At 37.1% G+C, this 17,691-nt stretch overlaps 8 protein-coding genes across 8 annotated transcripts; 3 read left to right on the top strand and 5 right to left on the bottom strand. All coding sequences in view use genetic code 12, as the record gives it.

Moving 5' to 3' along the window:
• Positions 1-230: 230 nt before the first annotated feature.
• Positions 231-2,332, bottom strand: SPL1 (Spl1p; the record flags this gene model as incomplete). The annotated part of the gene is made up of 2 exons (XM_067693424.1): positions 231-1,683; positions 2,301-2,332. The coding sequence occupies 2 exons, from the start codon at positions 2,330-2,332 to the stop codon at positions 231-233; spliced, it is 1,485 nt and encodes a 494-aa protein (XP_067547147.1).
• A 1,053-nt stretch (positions 2,333-3,385) lies between these two features.
• GBP2 (single-stranded telomeric DNA-binding/mRNA-binding protein) lies at positions 3,386-5,305 on the bottom strand (the record flags this gene model as incomplete). The annotated part of the gene is made up of 2 exons (XM_067693422.1): positions 3,386-4,723; positions 5,273-5,305. 2 exons carry the CDS (start codon positions 5,303-5,305, stop codon positions 3,386-3,388), a joined length of 1,371 nt encoding a protein of 456 aa, XP_067547146.1.
• A 238-nt stretch (positions 5,306-5,543) lies between these two features.
• On the bottom strand, positions 5,544-6,752 carry I9W82_004358 (uncharacterized protein; the record flags this gene model as incomplete). The annotated part of the gene is made up of 1 exon (XM_067693421.1): positions 5,544-6,752. The coding sequence occupies one exon, from the start codon at positions 6,750-6,752 to the stop codon at positions 5,544-5,546; it is 1,209 nt and encodes a 402-aa protein (XP_067547145.1).
• A 417-nt stretch (positions 6,753-7,169) lies between these two features.
• Positions 7,170-7,700, top strand: I9W82_004357 (uncharacterized protein; the record flags this gene model as incomplete). Its single annotated transcript, XM_067693420.1, has 1 exon — positions 7,170-7,700. One exon carries the CDS (start codon positions 7,170-7,172, stop codon positions 7,698-7,700), a length of 531 nt encoding a protein of 176 aa, XP_067547144.1.
• A 74-nt stretch (positions 7,701-7,774) lies between these two features.
• Positions 7,775-9,709, bottom strand: PEL1 (CDP-diacylglycerol--glycerol-3-phosphate 3-phosphatidyltransferase; the record flags this gene model as incomplete). The annotated part of the gene is made up of 1 exon (XM_067693419.1): positions 7,775-9,709. The coding sequence occupies one exon, from the start codon at positions 9,707-9,709 to the stop codon at positions 7,775-7,777; it is 1,935 nt and encodes a 644-aa protein (XP_067547143.1).
• A 2,074-nt stretch (positions 9,710-11,783) lies between these two features.
• UME1 (Ume1p) lies at positions 11,784-13,253 on the top strand (the record flags this gene model as incomplete). The annotated part of the gene is made up of 1 exon (XM_067693418.1): positions 11,784-13,253. The coding sequence occupies one exon, from the start codon at positions 11,784-11,786 to the stop codon at positions 13,251-13,253; it is 1,470 nt and encodes a 489-aa protein (XP_067547142.1).
• A 232-nt stretch (positions 13,254-13,485) lies between these two features.
• On the bottom strand, positions 13,486-14,922 carry MSK1 (lysine--tRNA ligase; the record flags this gene model as incomplete). Its single annotated transcript, XM_067693417.1, has 1 exon — positions 13,486-14,922. The coding sequence occupies one exon, from the start codon at positions 14,920-14,922 to the stop codon at positions 13,486-13,488; it is 1,437 nt and encodes a 478-aa protein (XP_067547141.1).
• Positions 14,923-15,213: 291 nt separating this feature from the next.
• I9W82_004353 (uncharacterized protein) lies at positions 15,214-17,667 on the top strand (the record flags this gene model as incomplete). Its single annotated transcript, XM_067693416.1, has 1 exon — positions 15,214-17,667. One exon carries the CDS (start codon positions 15,214-15,216, stop codon positions 17,665-17,667), a length of 2,454 nt encoding a protein of 817 aa, XP_067547140.1.
• Between the last annotated feature and the right edge of the window lie 24 nt (positions 17,668-17,691).

The raw sequence follows: 17,691 nt of genomic DNA, 5'->3' as shown, positions 1-17,691 counted from the left end.
GGAGAGCGAAACAGGGAAAGAAAAAAAAAAAAATATTCCACTGGAACTCCCCAATTGGCAACAAAGTTCATCACTACAAAAAGTGACTTGAGTCCTCTATATATGCACATGTATTCTCTCAGTACTATACGTATAAATCAAAACCAAGAAAGCAAAAAAAAACTAACCTCCTATACTCCTCATACACCTCGTAACAGTCATCACACCTGAAAACACTCTGTCTTTCCCATTTAGTGACCACTCCACTCAATTGAATCCAAATCAATGCCTTCTTGCACCATTTCCCATAATGGAGACATTTTTCTCAAGAATTCCACACGTTCATTGATAGCTTGTATAACATAATCAACTTCACTTTCAGTGGTAAATCTTCCAATACCAAATCTAATTGATGAATGAGCTAATGCATCGTCAGCACCTAAAGCATGAAGCACATACGATGGTTCTAATGAAGCTGAAGTACAGGCTGAACCTGAACTCAATGCAATATCCTTCAATGCCATCAACAAGGATTCACCTTCGATATAAGCAAATGAGACATTGACACAGCCGGCGTATTGATATTTAGGATTAGTTGATCCGTTAAGTATAGTTGAAGGGATTGACAATAACCCTTCTCTTAATTTGGTTGATAATCTTTCAATATGTTTTTTATCATAAGCACCTTCTTCTTTGATTAATCTTGCTGCTTCACCAAACCCAGCAACTAATGGTGGAGCCAAAGTTCCTGATCTTAAACCTCTTTCTTGTCCACCACCAGTAATGATTGGGTCCAATCTAACTCTTGGTCTTCTTCTAATATAACAAGCACCAATTCCCTTTGGACCATAAATCTTGTGTGATGAGATGGATAAAAGATCAATCTTCATGTCATTAACATCGATTGGAACTTTACCATAAGCTTGAGCTGCATCAGTGTGGAAAAATACTTTATTTTCACGACAAATTTCACCAATTTCCTTTAATGGCTGTATAACACCAATTTCGTTATTGACTGCCATAACTGAAACAAGACAAGTATCTTTTCTGATGGCTTTTCTTAAATCGTCCAAATTGATAAGTCCTTCTTTATTGACAGGTAAATAAGTAACTTCAAACCCTTCGTCTTGCATATGTCTTGCAGAGTCCAAAACACATTTGTGTTCAGTTTGAGTGGTGATAATATGTCTCTTGGTCTTTTTGTAGAAACGTGGAACACCTTTTATAGCCATATTGTTGGTTTCAGTAGCACCACTAGTGAAAATAATTTCCTTTGGGTCTGCATTTATGACACTAGCAACATGAGCTCTGGCTTTTTCCACTTCTTTATCAGTTTCCCAACCATAAGCATGAGTTGATGAATGAGGATTACCGTATAAACCAGTGTAAAATTCCAACATCTTATCCAATACACGTGGGTCAGTTGGTGTTGTTGCTTGTACATCCAAGTAGATTGGACGAGTACCATATTTGGAAGGGTCACGAGTAGCTGACTTTAAACTAATTGGTGATCCAGCAGGTGGTTGTGCTTCAGAAGGAATATCCATAGGTGTGGAGACATGTCTATTGATTGGAGTGCCAGAAGCAGTGGCAGCCACACTACTTGCGTCAGGATCAGTCTTGGATGTAGTTGCAGATGGTGGTGGCGTAGTAGTAGTTGTAGCTAGATACCTTATTGCTGATGGTTTGATCTGATGTTGTTGCCTAGTAAGCAGCCTAACTGTGGCAGTGGCGTTGTATTTGAATATATTTCTGTACATATCTCCCTTCAGCTTCAATATATATCCGTTCCTGCTGTTGTTGTTATATTTGAATAGTTTTTTCTGACAATACAGTAGTAGCAGTAGTCTCTTTAGTCCTATGAAAAGAAACAGTATGCTTCTTGATAAATTTGATTGAATAGATTAGATTAAAGAAGAGAAAGGGTTGATATGAAATTGAAATTGAATTGATGATCAAAAGAGAAATAAAAATCTTTTTTTTTTTTTTTTTCTCCTCAAAAGTACTTAAAGACACACTCTCTCTACTTAAAACGATGCTAAAAGTAACACTTAATTTAATACTATATAACCAATGGACTCTCTAACATATGTTTTACACAAACAGAAGTAAGGTCATCTTCTTTTTACATTTCTACTTTAATATGGAGTCACTGTGCAATGTCATTTGTATAAGATATTATGGATAATCGGCACGGCTCCGAAATTTCACTCGTTTTTTTTCTCTGTGCTTATATACAGGAATTTAATGACAAATACAATTTGAAACTAGATCTTTGGTCACGTGCTGCACTATTTTGTATACGCAATTTGACGTCATACTTCTTTTCTTTAACTCTGAACCCATCAAACATACGTACTATGGAGACATTTAAAGTTGATCTCTTGCATTACGTGCTACAGGACTAACCAATGTGGATTTTTCCGCCCACCAAGAATAAGACTTCATCACGTGGACTCTGTCATGTGACGAGATTTAGAAGATAAGGTATCAAGATAAGGTTTGATTGATGTGGGGTGGGAGATTAGAGTTTGGGTTAGATGGCTACGATAACAGTAAAGGATGTAAGCTACTCCCTTTTCGATTTGAACTGTCTACATGTACAACTAGGGTACATACGATTTGTAATCTTTGTATTTAAATATAAGCTACACTAAATCCTGACATAGAGGTCTCTAATTCCAGGATCAACGAATATCCACTTGTTCACACCGTTTGGTCCAGTCGTGAGCCACAACACAGCAATTTTTGAAGTATAAACGTCCACAATGTTAGTAGAAGCTTACCATGATTTTCAAAATATAAAAGTGACAAAACGATGTTATAAACCGAATGTGGAATACATACTACTTCTTTTCTCTTTGAACTCGACGACTCTTCAATATGCAAAAGTAATGAGTGATTGGTGTGGATCTTCTCAAATCAAATTATAAAGTAGCAAACATGTAGCTATATATATTTCCAATAGTTAAAGGGGCAAATAATATTCTTTTGGGTATGACCATTTTCTTCAAATTAAGCTTTAATCACCTTTTTCATTATACCCCGCATTGCCATGGTCTGTACCATTATAAGGTTTAACAGGATGACTGTATATGCCGTAGGGTGGACTAGTGCCTGCGAGCATCAATAGTCCATTATTTGCTAAGTCTTATTTTCTGTTTTCATTTGCAATTGACACCCTGATGTTTATCCTCTTGGCAAGATTATCTTTCTTTCTACTCCCCGTTTTGGATGTTATCAAACTCTAACAAATTCCAAGCCGACAAGTGAAACATACCTACAGAATACTACTTCTTTCCATACATTTATTTATCGTTTATTAATTTTAAAATAGATCAGCAAAAGTAACAAATAGGTTATAATACCCACATGACTCCAAACGAAGTTCCCCTCTCCAAAGCTTTTACAATTTCTTGTAAGAAATTCTCAATTTTCTTCCACCATATTCATAACCATTCAATTCATTCAATGAAGCAGTAGCAGATTCAACCAATTCAAACTGAACAACACCATTACCACTAGGTCTACCATCTTCTTGATATTGGATTTCCGCCTTTGTCACTCTAGCAATCGATTCAAACAAATCAAACAAATCATCATTTTCAGTACTAAATGGCAAGTTTTCCACATATATGGTATCATTTGGTTCTTCTCCGTTTCCAACTACACCTTCAGTGAATTCAGAATTCTTTTTAGGTTCCGCAACTGCGGTAGAAGCAGCAGCACCGACGTCGCCAGTAACTGGCACATTAGAACTACGTCCATGTCTTGTATCCAATCTCCTGCCTTCAATCTCATATCCTTGAAACATTTCAACAGCTGCATCAGCTTCTTCAGGTGTTTCAAACACAACAGTACCAAAACCTCTTGATCTACCATCACGATCTAATCTAACATCAGCTCTGACTACTGACCCAGCTTTTCTCATAATATCCTTAAGGGCCTGCCAATTGATCGAGAACGGCAAGTTTCCAACAAATACTTCAGTTCCTGGCGTTGATGGAGGTAATGGGGGTCTATATTCACTTCTTTCATAACCACCTCCTCTGCCACCACTACCATACCCGCCTCTCGAGCGATCATCTCTAGTATAATACGGATCATCATACCTATTTCCACGTCCCCTATCAAAAGATCTGTCGGATCCATAATCCCTCTTTGGTGGTGGTGGATAGTCTCGTCTAACAAAGATATTTCTTCCATGATAAGCAAATTTGTCATACTTTTGTATAGCTCTTTCGACATCGCCAATGCTTTCAAATTCAACAGTAGCCATACCTCTTGACCTACCTCTATTAGTAACAATATCAGCACGTACAATATTAAAGTCACCTTTGAAAATGTCTTCAATATCTCTCGATGTGGATTCAAATGGGATGTTACCTACAAAGATAGAATTGTCATAGTTTCTTTCAGTCTTGGAACGGTATTCTGAATCACCTCCAACATCACGGCCTCTAGATGTATATCCTCTTGACGAATAGTCTCTACTACTGCTTCCTCCTCTGTATCCACTACCATATGAGGATGACCCCCTCGAGCTTCCATAAGATGAGCCTCTAGATCCTCCATAAGGGCCCCTGTCTCCTCCTCTCCTATCATCATATGATGATCGAGAGTAGCTTGATCCACCGTAGTCTCTTCTACCATAGGAGTCACGATCATTTGACGACGACGCATCATCCCGACTATACCTGTCTCTAACTGGAGATCTTTCTCTGTCCCTTACCGGTGAGCGATCCTATAATTAGTTTATGTTAGCACCACAAATATTTCTTGAATATAAAGAAGAGAAAAAACTGTTCACCTAGAAGCAGCATGTTAGCGATTGCAGCAAGCAGCAAGCAGCAAGTAAGCAGAATAAAAAAAATGAAACAGGAACCAAAGCAAACTAGCATACCAAGCGTACGAGCAAACAAAGCAAAACAAGCAGCCTATGAGCAACAAAAAAAAAAGAAAAAGAGGATAGATAAACCATGCATCAATACCAATATCAACAGGGAAGAATTACCCACAAAACAAGTCCTGAGAGTAAGACCCTGTGAAATTACCTTGTGAGATCCAGTGATTCAGCCAAGAGGGGCCACGCAGCATATATCACCTATGTCATAGCACGAGCATGCCCAAACACACGTGAGTGTACACATCAGCTGCAATAGAAGTGTCCCCGTCATTGGTATTGGTATCCGCATCGATCAGAATTCATATCACTTTGATTTTTTGTCGCTCAAGTGAATGTGATTAAAACACACAGCAAAAATAGACCTCACTTCTCAAAGACGTAACATACCCTTGAATAATCATCAATGTCCATTCCATCCATCTTGGAATTTTAAAACTGTTGTTGGTTTTTTTTGATTGTAGGAAATGGGTGTGTGTGTGTGTGTGTCTGTATGAAATTTTGTTGTTGAAAAATTTGAAACGTCATTCAATTTGGCCGTTCATGCACGACCTTTTTATAGAGTGCTTTTGTATTTACATATTTGCACCCAAAATTACTTTACATAGCATTCCGTTTCTCCTTTCGCCTTTAAATACACAAATACACATGTCTCTTTAATTTACTTCAGCGGTAGCGGCAACACAAACCTTCGTTCAACTTCACATTCCTTATTAACTTCCTCTTCTCCATCAAATTTCAATCGCACAATCGACCCATCCTTCTTATGTCCCACCACAATTGCAGAATAATAGGTAGTAGTATCAGGGTACCGCGCCAATACTTTAGTTCCATAAGCATAATTAATCAAATCCCGAGCAACTTCCTCCGTAGGGATCAACAATATTTCTTTATAATTGGCTCGGAAAGTATGTCCTGGATTATTATTTTCATCAGGTTCAGGATCTCTAATTTCAAACTTGACTCCATCACCGATAATTTTGACAACTTCACATTGGATCCATTCATTAATTCGATTACGAAGTTTGAAAGCGACTTCACTGCCGAGGTATATGGGTTCAGATGGATTGTATTTTGATGTCCAGTACGAACGACCAACTTTTTTGAGTTTTTTGCCCTTGCCGACGGCTCCAGAGGAGGTTGTGTGTCCACTTCCGCCTCTATTACCTTTGCCTCCTTTGCCTCCTTTGCCTCCTCCACTGGCTTTGCCTGCTTTCTTTGGTGTGGCTTTGGAAGTGGCGGGTTTTGCTGCTTCACTAGTTCCACGTCGACCATGAGATGACGTAGGTTGTGATAGTGGTGTACCTGCTTTAGACGAAGAAGAAGACGACACTCTCCGTCTCGTAGTCGATACAATGGGTACCTCCTCTTCTTCTTCCTCCTCCTCCTCCTCCTCCTCCTCCTCATCATCATCTTCATCATTTTCTTCTTTTTCTCCATCACCTTTTTCTGACCTTTCACTATCCTTTTTACCAGAGACTTTCTTACCACGACCACCACTACTATCGACACTTTTTCCCCGACTAGATTCTTCACGTTCATTTTCCTTTTCCCGCAGTTGTTTCTTTTTCAATTCTGCCTTTTGTAAATGTTCAATCAATCGAGATAAATTCTCCATTGAAGTATCAATAAGTCTCTTGGCAGTGCCTATGTTTGATTTATGATCAATTATATCTTGTTTCAACTTTGTTAGCTCATCTGGAGTCAAGCCTTTATAGTATTCTTGTTTCGTTACATCGTTGTCCATATCACTATCAGCATCATTCTTATTATTGTGAATTGAATCAAATGGTAAACTTTCGTTGGATGCACATATATCTTGTAGGGAGGTTATAATTATATCCCAGTTACCTTCAACTTCTGAACTCATAATGTTGCGTGTTGAAGAGACTTGTGTTGCTGCACGTTATACTGTTTTCAAAGTTTTGTTGTTCGTAAACACTGAAACTTTTGGTTTTTTCCACTTTCTTTTTCATTTTGGCGTTAATCGCGAACATGATAAATTTACATCGGCTATAAAACTTCCCTACCTTATCAATGATATAACCAAATACCAAAAAGAACACCTTGAAAAATGCATTTGTCGGAGCTATATCCCATATCAACACTGCTTACCCAACTATCATCAGCCTACCTACAATTCAGATACAACAAGGCTCATAAATCAATCTATGGACTTTCGTACGATTACTCACTACTACAGCTCCTTGCTCATACAACATCCATACTCGGTATACTCGGCTTCCACTCGTCAACAATAACAACTCAGTATAGAATACGATGGTCAATGGAACCACCCAGCATACCACTTGTTATTCTTGTGATTGAAATACTCTCACTCATTGCGTCATTAGTAGTTATGGTGCAACTAATCACTTATAAATCTACACGAGGGTCTGATCAGGGCATAAGCGGATACTGCATAGGATTTATAATTACAGTATCACTTCCATTAATCTACTTGATCAAATTGTGGCTCTTCAACCAAGCTAAAATTAACAATTTAGACGTGGTGGATTATATATGGGCAATGCAAAAGATGTTTGTTGGTGTGCAATATATTCCTCAAATTATGGTTAATTTGATGGATGATAAAGTGAATGGTCTACATCCGTACTGGAAGCAGTTACAATTTGGAAACATGGCGATTGAGCTAGTTGAGTGGATTGTTTATGGGCATGGTGTGTTGGGGGACTTGTCATTTATCGTGCCTAGCTTACCATTGATGATAATTAAGGACTTGTCGTTGTTGGTGGTTGGTTTACAGTATCACTTGTATAGACATAACCAACCCGAGATTCATTATAAAGAGGTATAGAAACTAGTTTATATATGCTTTTTTTTTTTTACATGTTATCTAATACATTCTAAATACCCAATACCTCGTTCTACTTACAACTTTCCACCAAGTAACTTCACAGCTAAATGAGTTTTATAGCTGATTCTTCTATCTTCATCAATTGCATATTTCGGATGATGTTCCAGTTGCATATGCTTCTCCTCTTCCCCGTCTGTGCTGCTGCTACCCAGTAACTTCTCCTCAGAAATATCTTGTATAACAACCCCGCTATGAGCAGGATCCATCAGCAACGGCTTCGGTTGGAAATCTTCCACCGTCAACTCTGATACATGCTCCATCAAATGATCAATCTCCAGCTTCATTTGCGCTTTCAATTCAGGATCCTTAGTTATAATTATAGCATTGCTTTCCAAATCACAACTATAGGCTCTTTTTGTATAATTTGAAGATCCAATAACGGTGATACTAGGTTCATTTTCTTCCGGTACAGTTAGCCATAATCCCTTTGCATGATATGTCCATCCACCAGGAGTGTTTACTACACCATTTTGCCATTCATAAACAGTAATCAATGTCTCCTTACCCAATCTCTTCACTTGTTCAAGGAACCTCTTGGCAAATAGAAGATAAGCTTCTGGTAAGTAGTAGGATAAGCCTGAAGATTTGTAAAATGAGTTGGCCTTAGGTGAAGCGGTAATGACTGAACCTTGTGCAGAACTATTGATTAATCTTTCTTGAATTTGTGGCAACATATTGAAATATCCCGCAGTAAACCACCATTTGATCTTGGGAGAGTCAATATAGGATAATAATCGCAAGATTGCTGGTTTTTCAGTTGATAAATCTTGATTTGGTAAAAATAAAGGAGTAAACTGTGATACAGGATACACTATGGTATCAAAATTTTCATGATCTTTAAATTCATCAAATGAAGTCAATTCGTGTTGTTTCAAGATTGGCAGTAACAAGTGTGATGCATCACTAAGGAACCGATGGGTATTTATATGTGGTTCACAAGATACATTAGTTGTAGGCCAAACCAATTTGAAACCTTGCTTCAACTGAGTGGTGTGACGAATTTGGTACGAAATCGATGCAATTGCTTGATGAAGACGGAAATAGTAATCAGTTATGGCTTTGTTTTTGAACAAGTAGTATCGATCTTGTCTATTGGTGAAATAGTCTTCTGATAAGTTGGCTCCTGAGAGGATAATTTCATCATCAAATCCATATAGCTTCATATGTTGTACACCCCAACCTTCATCCAATCTTTTTGGTGCTATTTTCTTGGTGAATCCAGTCAAATTGGGAGTATGGTACATTCTAATATCAACTCTATGCTTACCATACTTTTGTTCCAATGGAGCTAGTAAAGATGCTGAAGATGGATGATGTGGTGCTTCACGAGTAGCCCGTAAAACATCAGTTAACAAATAAACTTTTAAATCTTGATTATTGGCTAATGCATCATCAATACATTGAACCAATTCGTGTTGGGATTTACCAATGTATAATGAAGATAAATAAACTCGACTTTTGGCTTGAGATATCTTGTTTTTCAAAGTCAGGTAAAATTGTGCTGGTTCTGATAATATTTCAATATCACCTTTATTCAACAAGAACCGAGGAGCAATAGCGTCAAGTTGATGGAAAATTGTTGCTAATCTAGGATGAAATGTGCTAATATAGTCTAAAGATACATTTGGGTTATTTGTAGCGTATGGTCTCAGTTGTTGTGAATTCAATGAAGATTGTGATGAGTTGTTGAAAAAATAGCTATAAATTGATGAAAACATGGGAAACCCAGCAAGTTTAGCAGTAGTAACAGTAGGTCTATTTCTTGTTATTCGTGGTGAAGAAGAAGAAGCTGTTGCTATGGAAGTTGAAAAGCTCTTCTTGGTGGTGATACTAGTAGTAGTTGTTGTTGCTCCTCCAGTTTTAAGTTGTTGTTTGAAAAGTATGAGTGATGCCACTGATGAAGAAGAAGATAGTAGGTATAATGATTTGTTATAATTCTTCAATAACATCCAGGAAAAAGAAAAAGAAGAAAAAAAGAAGGAAATTGTGGGTTGTTTTAAATAAAAATTAGTATGATTTTTCCTTATCAGTGTTGAGGTTACTGTTTTGTTTTGGAAAATAAAGAGAAATTTTTTTTTTCTTAATCACACATCATTACCATCGTTTCACTTTTTTTAAGATTTCACACAAAAGAACAATAGAAATAATACACCACACGTATTCCACTAGAGATAAGAGAAAATAACAATGAAGTACCTAGAGACAGATAGAGAGATAACAGTACGCCAAATAACTACCCAAGTGAAAACATACCCCTCATTTTCACATACCTGAAAGGGTATTTAAAGCTATAAACTACATGGTGGGGTTTATTGAAATCTCTACAGAGATCTCCCATCTGCATATATACCTTATAAGCCACTATTTTCATTTTAAAATCCTTTGTTACCAGCAATACAGCCCATTTTAAGATTAAAACTATATGACACCACTAAAATCGTGTAACAAATCTAAAGCGCCAGAACTTTTCTTATTCCTATAAACTTATATAATTTGCCTCTTTCAAAATAAAGTTTAGAATATTTCCAAGTTGAGTAAAAGCCTAGGGCAGTTAAAAAGCCTACTTTAAAAATATAAAGAATAGTGTATATTTTGTACACTATTTTTTTTATAATAGGTTACTCGTCACACGAGAGATAGAAAGGAGTAAAAATGTTCCTCAAAATCGGCGTTTCATTTAAAACACCCCGAAAATAAAGAACGTTTGAAAAGCAAAGAAAAAGGTCATCTAAGTTGTTCCACTTTGTTGATTAAGGTATATAGTTGAATATCTGTGGCTGAAATGGGGTGACTGTATTGTGATTAGAGTTTTGTTTTTGAATGTTTTGTGAGGGGAAAGGAAACCATAAACCTTAACTCTATTTTGTTACTCTTTCTGTATAGACAAAGTACCACGATTCAGTCAAAAGAACTGAAAGTACATGCTTTAATTTAAGATGACATCATCAGAGGTAGTGAAATACTCTTACCTTCAGCCAACCTCATAATGAAAACCTTTGGTCGTAGACTTGCAATTTTCAAACCTGGTTTCGGTAGTTCCCTTTTTAGGTCCTTCTTTACATTGCTTATTCGCTTCCGGTGAAATTGCGGAGAAGTGGCTTATACTAATTCCGTCTTGCCCTGTAGGAAACGGAGGAGAGTGTTTTTACATTGTGTGGGATTTAGACAATATAAGACGGCTTTTGGAAATTTTAAATTCCCCGAAGACAATGACCCCTCACTCCTTCCACTTACGGCGACTAAAAATTAATATACATTCTTTTTAGTTCATATTTCAGATCCCACTACGTACACAACTTATACCGAATTGCAAAAATAAACTATGTATAGTAGTGTATATTACTTTGTATTTCAAATGCCGAGAAAAATATGAAAACCCGAACACTAAAACTAATTTTAACCAAATTGGGTTAACAAAATCCATGCGGATAAACTATTTAGCTAAAGAGTTTTGTTACGAGTAAATGACCAGTCTTCATCTTACTCTTTATGTACCTGTATTGTTGTCGCCCTTACTAGGCTTGTTTTGAGGGGCTAATGATTTCTCTCTCCTACTTTGGCCAACATTACGCACCTTTCACTTCTCTGGCGTGGAACCTTTGCGTAGATTATGTCTTTACTGTTTATATGGGGATTTTGTAATGTGGTATATTGTTAATCTTCACTTGCGTGATTGTTCATACCAAAACCATCATTCACATTGTTCGCTGTTGATGTGATTTATACCCACTGTACTGAATGTTCAAATTAAATTGAGGAAATACACCCTTTTCCAGTATTGAAAGTTATAGTTCTTTATTGGGGAGGAGTGGGTAATGAATCTTTGGGTGTAAAAACAGTGTCGCAAATCTATGTCGCAAGAAGTTATAAATTGACATTATAAACACAAACGAAAAGCAACGAGAACGAAAGACGAAGACAAAATTTCAGCCTTAAGCTCTCAGCTAAAACTCACCAAGAATCGAATCCATTTTGCAAACCTATACTCAACTCCAACTAGATCCCTATACGTCATCAAAAACCATGCCATCCTCCACAACCAACGAGTGGGCCAAAGCAGAAAAGGAAATTGCTCAAGAGCAACAACTTCAAGAAAAAATCACCAATGAGGAATTCAAAATATGGAAAAAGACTGTGCCTTTATTATACGATATAATTCATACATTTGCTTTAGATCATCCTTCTACAATTGTTCAATGGTTACCCAAATATCAACGAGTTGATAATGACAATGCAGTTGAAGTTCAATTTCTACTAAGTTCAAATTCAATCAATGCTTTGGAAAATTCATTAGAGTTGGCTTCAATGACTTTACCTTCTAGTTTAATTGGTAAAAGTGGTGCTGCTATTCCAGCTGATGGTATAGATACTTCCAATTTCAAAAAGTTGACTAAATGGAAACAAAATTCAGTGGCTAATGCGTTAAAGTTATCACCTGATGGATCGACGGCATTGTGTTTTAATGGTGACGGAATCATTCATGCTTATAATCTATCCAGTGATAAAGTTGTTGATTATAAGTATCATAAACAACTGGGGTTTGCTTTAGATTGGATCAAGAATGATACCAATGCTGCTCCTGAAAAGTTCTTATCTGGTGGACTTGATTCTCAAATTGCATTATGGCAACTTGATAAACCATCAACTCCAATACAATTGTTCAAATCACATCATGGTGCAATCAATGATATCTCAACTAGTGATGTCAATATCTTTGGATCCGTTAGTGACGACTCAACTACACAATTTCATGACTTGAGAACTCCTTCAATTGGCGATACCACTACTAATCCAGTCATCAAGTTGGAAAATAAATTTATTCAAAATTGTATTAAATTTCATCCACATGTGAGTACCCTTTATGCAACTGCTGGAAAAGATAATGTTGTTTCTTTATATGATTTAAGAAATTACAAACAACCATTTAGAAAATTGTTTGGCCACAATGCGTCAGTTAGACAGTTGGAGTGGGATAAATGGAATCCACAGACTCTAGTTTCTTGTGGGTTGGACTCACGCGTTTTATTTTGGGATTTAGATAATTTAGAGGAAGATTATACTTATCCTGAAACAGGTAATGCAACAACCACCACTACAGAGACTTCAAAGAGGAAAACTCAACAAGCTAATAAGCCTGACCCTTGTTTGAAATATGTACATGGTGGGCATGTTGGCAGGATTAATGATTTTGCCATACACCCTACGATTCCTAACTTGTTTGCCAGTGTTGGAGATGATCGATTGTTGGAGGTTTGGAAACCAAAAACCTTACCAGTTGAAGAAGAGGAGGAAGAGGAAGATGAAGTGGAGGAGGATGAAGTAGAAGAAGAAGAAGAGGAAGCGAAAAGGGAAGCAGACAAGGAAAAGAATGAAGAGGAAAACGATAACGAGAAAGAAAAGGAAAAGAGTTCCGAGGCTGAAGCAGATGCTGGCAAATCTTCCAAAGACGAAGAAGATGCGTCTCTGTCAAAAGATGTTGAAATGAAGGATTAAGAAGGTCAGCAACAAAGCTATATGTGGTGTGTGCTATTTTGTATTAATAAATGAAACCTTTGGTTTACTTCTATGTACATGTATCCTATTGCTTCAAAACATCTCTCAAATTACCAAATGGTAAAACGTTATCAATTCTCTCAACTCCACTTATAAACATCGCCAATCGATCAATTCCAATTCCCCATCCACCAGTTGGCGGTAATCCCAACTTCATAGTTTGAACAAATTGTCAATCGGGTATCAACATTTCATCATCACCATATTCAGTTTTACTTTCTTGTTGTTGTTTAAACTTGAGAAACTGCTGACGAGGGTTATTTTCCTCTTCATAAGCATTGATAAACTCTTTACCATTGATGAAAAGTTCAAATCGGGAGGAGATGGGGATATCATTGACCAAAGTTGATTTTGCCAAGGGGGATAAGATTTCTGGTTGGTTGTAGATGAATACTGGTGTGTTTGGGTGTTCAGAGACACTTAATGATTCCAAATATATCTCACTCAAGTTGTTGAGTAAACTGGTGGGATTGGCATCAGGAGGGATTGGTAAATTGGCCCGTTTGTAATATTGTAAAATCCCATCAAAAGATAAATCTTCAAGTGGAACACCTGTGATCTTTTCCAAAGTTGGTAAAAACTCATACTTGGGGAAACTTGACTCAGTAGACACTGGTATATTGAAAATTTTGAAAACCTCCACCAACAAATCTTCAGTCATTTGCATCAACTCTTCTAAACTCGTATAGGCTTGATAAAACTCACATGAAGTAAACTCAGGATTATGAGTTTGGTCAATCCCTTCATTACGGAAATTATTGCCAATTTCAAACACCTTGTCGAATCCTCCAATCACCAACTTCTTTAACCACAATTCTGGTGCTACTCTCAATTGAATTTCCGTATCTTTAAATTTAGTCTTGAATGGGTTGGCATTAGCACCAGTTCCTTCATTACTGAGAATGGGAGTTTGTACTTCTAAAAAACCCCTTTGGAGTAAAAACTGTCGTATACATTGTATGACTTTCGACTTGATGATTATGGGGTTTTTAGATTCAGGATTGACCAAGTAATTAAGCACTCGATTGTGGTTGATGATCCCCTTATCAATTAATCTATTGGGCATTTTGAGCAAACATGGGGTCAAAAGTTCAATGGGTTTATTGGCCTTTAGTGTAAGTTCGCCAGTTTTAGTTCTTGATGCATATCCAATACAACTAATATAATCACCTGGTTTGAACCATCCATGTAATTGATTAAATTCATCAACTTCCATTCCTATTAATTTATTAGTGGCCATTATTTGCAATCGAGTGTTGTCTTGTTCCAAATCAAAAAAGTACATTCCTTTACCTGCTTTACGAATGCTTAGTATTCGCCCTTCAATGATGTAATCTTCTTCTGTTCGGTTATTGACAAAAGTATTGAAATCCGCTTGATCAAACTTTTGACGAAACGTGGGCACCCGGGTAACTAACCCGTGGCTATTCTTTTGTCGTATAGATGAGATACGTGGGTAGTACGTATCACTCTTTGAAACAGATTCAATCTGTTTTGCTCTTGATTCGTAAGTTAGATCTGAAGAATTGAGATGGGTAATGGATGTTGTAAAGTGTCTGATTTGAAAGCTAGCAATTCGGCTGCATAGTAATTGAGTATGTCGCTGCATGATGAATGTATGAAACACAACACCAGTGGATTCCTAATAAGCTCTAGTCTTTATTATAGCGTGATATATCTATATATCTGCTTTAAAGATTCTATTTCTACCGAGGCTTGAGAAAGAAGAAAAAGATTTTTTCCGAAAAACGCACTGCGATATATGAGGTCTCACGACATGAAAAACTTGCATCGCAATCAATACTTCTAAGTCAAAGCCTATAAACAACACTTTAGAGACTACCCTCCTTCAGCATTAAAGACACCAAGCACATCTGTCAACTGCACTCACCCATCATCCATGGACTTTGAAACTAGAGAAGATATAGACGGTGTACGATTGTCGTGGTCCTCGGTACCGAAATCGAAATTGCAACATCAACGAAACGTTATACCTTTGGGTGCATTATATACACCTTTGAATGATAAAAGTGAAGTACCAGTTTTAGACAAGACAAGCTTAATAGCGTGTCGGTCGTGTCGATCAATATTGAATCCATTTGTGACGGTAAATAACGGCACTTGGTCATGTCCATTTTGTAGTGTGGCTAATCAATTACCACAGTTAGTTGCAGAAGATGGCACTACACCAGTTTTGCCATCTGCTTTGGATGGAAACTTGACTACTGTGGAGTACGAAACTGGAAGACAAAGTTCGTTGCCTCCAGTGTTTTTTTATGTTGTTGATACTTGTTTCCAAGGTGATGATGTTGAGGCTGAGTTTGCCAAATTGAAAGAAAGTTTGGTGTTATCTTTAAGTTTATTACCTGAAAATGCGTTGGTTGGATTTGTTTCCTTTGGTAAACATGTCAAAGTTCATGACCTTACATCGAATGACGATTTAAGCTATACTTTCAATGGGAATAAGACATACAACTTGGAGCAAGTTCAGCAGAATTTGGGGTTACTGGGAAGTGGAATCAGTAATGCAGGATTATTGCATGCTAATCAAGCAGGAGGCAACAATTTTGAAAATTTAATTGGACATTCATCCAAGCGGTTCTTGCAACCATTGAGCTTAGTTGAGTACGAATTGACCAATATCATTGAAAACCTTGTCCCCAACTGCTTCCCTCATAGCGAGTACAGCGACCGTCCAGCCAGAGCCACTGGATCAGCAATTAACATATCAACTCTATTATTGAAAAGCATATTGGGTGATAACCATTTAACTGGTGGTCATTTGATGGTGTTTATTGCTGGAGTATGTACTATTGGGCCAGGAAAAATTGTTGATACTCCATTGAAAATTCCAATGAGATCCCATCATGATATCTTGAAAGAACAATCAAGGTTAATCAAAGCACCATCAACTTCATCAAAAACACAGACCGATACATCGTTATACAAGGAGGCCAAAACATTTTATTCCAAAGTAGCAAAAGTATTGGTAACCTTGGGCCTTAGCTGCGATTTATTTATTGGCAGTTATGATCAAGTTGGTTTATTCGAAATGGATGAAGTTTGCACTAAGACGGGTGGAGTCATTGTCATGACCGACTCGGTCAGTACAGCAATTTTTAGACAAAGTTTTGCTAGATTTTTCAAAAAGCAAGAAATCAATAATGAATGGCTCGATATGGGGTTTAATTCAACTTTGGAGATTAAAGTTTGTCAAGACTTGAAAATTGAAGGATTAATTGGAAACGCAAGTGCATTACCATTCAACAAGACAGTTGCTTCTAATGAACGAATGATTAGTGAACGAGAAGTTGGAGAAGCTAAAAGTAACAGTTGGAAATTATGTAGTGTTGATCCAAGGTCAACGTATGCCGTTTATTTTGAGAAAATGGATAATTTACACACCAATAACGCTGCCACATTTATCCAATTTTTGTTTCATTATCAACATCCAAGTGGTGAAATGAGACTTCGAGTAACTACAGTACCCATTGGCATTGTTCTTGATTCGGATAATGCTCAATTAGAGGCCAGTTTTGATCAAGAAGCAGCATTGGTACTTGTGGCTCGTGAAGCAGTTAAAAGGTTACAAACTGATCTCCACAAGAAGTTCATCAGTGGAACAGCATTGAGCAAGCAATTGGATCAAGTGTTGATTGATTTCTGTACTCGATTTGCTGTGTATCAGATGGGATCAATGGAGTCGTTCAGGTTGTCAACCACGTATTCACTATTCCCACAATTTATGTTTCATTTAAGAAGATCACCATTTATAAATGTTTTCAATAGCTCACCTGATGAAACCAGCTTTGTACGACATGTATTTATGCATGAGGATTTATCAAATTCGTTACTTATGATCCAGCCTACTTTGTTATCATATGATATAAATAGCTGGGGGTCAGCTGCTGTTGATGAAGAAACAGGTGAAGAAATTGTTAATGAGCCGGAACCAGTATTACTTGATTCAGCAAGTTTGGGCAAATCAAAAATTTTACTCCTTGATACATTTTTCCAAATTTTAATCCATCATGGATCTCAGATTGCTCAATGGAGGAAAGCTGGGTATCATGAACAAGAAGATTATGCATATTTTAAAGAGTTTTTAGAAGCTCCAAAGAGAGAAGCAATGCTGTTGTTGGTTGATCGATTCCCATTACCACGATTCATTGATTGTGATGAGGGTGGATCACAAGCACGGTTTTTGATGGCGAAATTGAATCCAAGTACCAGCTATGCAACTAATGTCAATCATTTCTATGGATGGGGTGATCGAAGGGATGTTTTCACTGATGATGTCAGTTTGCAACTGTTTATGGATCATGTACAACGTGTTGTCACATCAAAGAAGTGAAATTAAAACTTATATAAAACATTG

The sequence above is a fragment of the Candida metapsilosis genome (genome assembly GCF_017655625.1).
Source record: "Candida metapsilosis strain BP57 chromosome Unknown scaffold6, whole genome shotgun sequence".
Lineage (NCBI taxonomy): Eukaryota > Fungi > Ascomycota > Pichiomycetes > Serinales > Debaryomycetaceae > Lodderomyces > Lodderomyces metapsilosis.
Note: the sequence above shows the minus strand (reverse complement) of the source record. Positions and strands in the feature narration are given on the sequence as shown.